Below are 977 nucleotides of genomic sequence, written 5' to 3'. Positions count from 1 at the left end.
GTAAAGGATTGCAGATGGCCACCAGTCGGTCAATGGCCATGGAGGCCAGCAGGTAGCTATCAGTGTTCCCTAAGGCCATGAAGAAGTACATCTGAACCAGGCATCCCACATAGGAGATAGTCTTTGTCTCTGAGAGCAAGTTCACTAGCATCTTGGGCACAATGACTGTTGTAAAGCAGATATCCATGAATGACAAGTTGCTGAGGAAAAAGTACATGGGGGTATGGAGCCTGGAGTCAGAATGGATGGCCAAGATGATGAGCACATTCCCCATCACTGTGACAAGGTACATTGTGATGAAGATGCCAAAAAGGGGTTTCTGCATCCAGGGATTGGAAGAAAGACCCAGCAAGATGAAGTCTGAGGTGCTGCTGCTGCTGTGGTTGCTCATGTCTCTGTCTCAGGCTAGATGGAGAAGGTGTAGGGAAAATGTGAGAGGAGTTTTCATCTGTATAACTTCTTCCTTAACTTCAAGCCTGTTTAAAAAGCCTTTATTACCATTTATTATGAGTTTGAAGCATATTTTATAAGAATTGACAGAGAAATATATTAGATGAATATCTGACAAAGAAACACAGAGTGACACCTTTGTTATTTACTAAATTACAAACAGAAGGTCTCTCACTCCTGGTTAGTAATATCTGTGTTACTTAATTTGCCTGAGTTATTTTCATTTCTATACATTTGTCTCAAGTGGTTCCTTGACCAAGTCCTTAGCATCCTCATTTTCTTTTCAGAGTAAGTAGTTGTACTTCCCTTGAAGTAGCTTATTTTCTTACAAAATATCTTCATCAGTGAGGTCCTCTTGGAGTCATGGTCTTCTTGTCATAGTTTTGGAGATGGTGGTTATAGCAGGGAATGTAGGTGAATGAACATCAGAACTCATTAATGCCCCATGAATTCTACAGAATTCAGATGAGATTTTCTTGTATCTGCAGAAGAAAAATTTACTAGCCTTTATCTTAATATTACTTTTA

At 39.8% G+C, this 977-nt stretch overlaps 1 protein-coding gene across 1 annotated transcript in view; it reads right to left on the bottom strand.

The window, feature by feature from the left end:
* The window catches only part of LOC116091623 (olfactory receptor 1L6-like), a 1,094-nt gene extending 703 nt beyond the window's left edge, over window positions 1-391 (bottom strand). Inside the window, exon 1 of the mRNA XM_031373194.1 lies at window positions 2-391. Coding sequence (XP_031229054.1) covers window positions 2-391 — 390 coding nt within the window. The remainder of the gene's footprint in view (window position 1) is intronic.
* Window positions 392-977: the final 586 nt, after the last annotated feature.

Source organism: Mastomys coucha, unplaced genomic scaffold (genome assembly GCF_008632895.1).
Source record: "Mastomys coucha isolate ucsf_1 unplaced genomic scaffold, UCSF_Mcou_1 pScaffold15, whole genome shotgun sequence".
Classification (NCBI taxonomy): domain Eukaryota; kingdom Metazoa; phylum Chordata; class Mammalia; order Rodentia; family Muridae; genus Mastomys; species Mastomys coucha.
The sequence above is the reverse complement of the archived record's forward strand: the minus strand, read 5'-3'. Positions and strand labels throughout refer to the sequence as shown.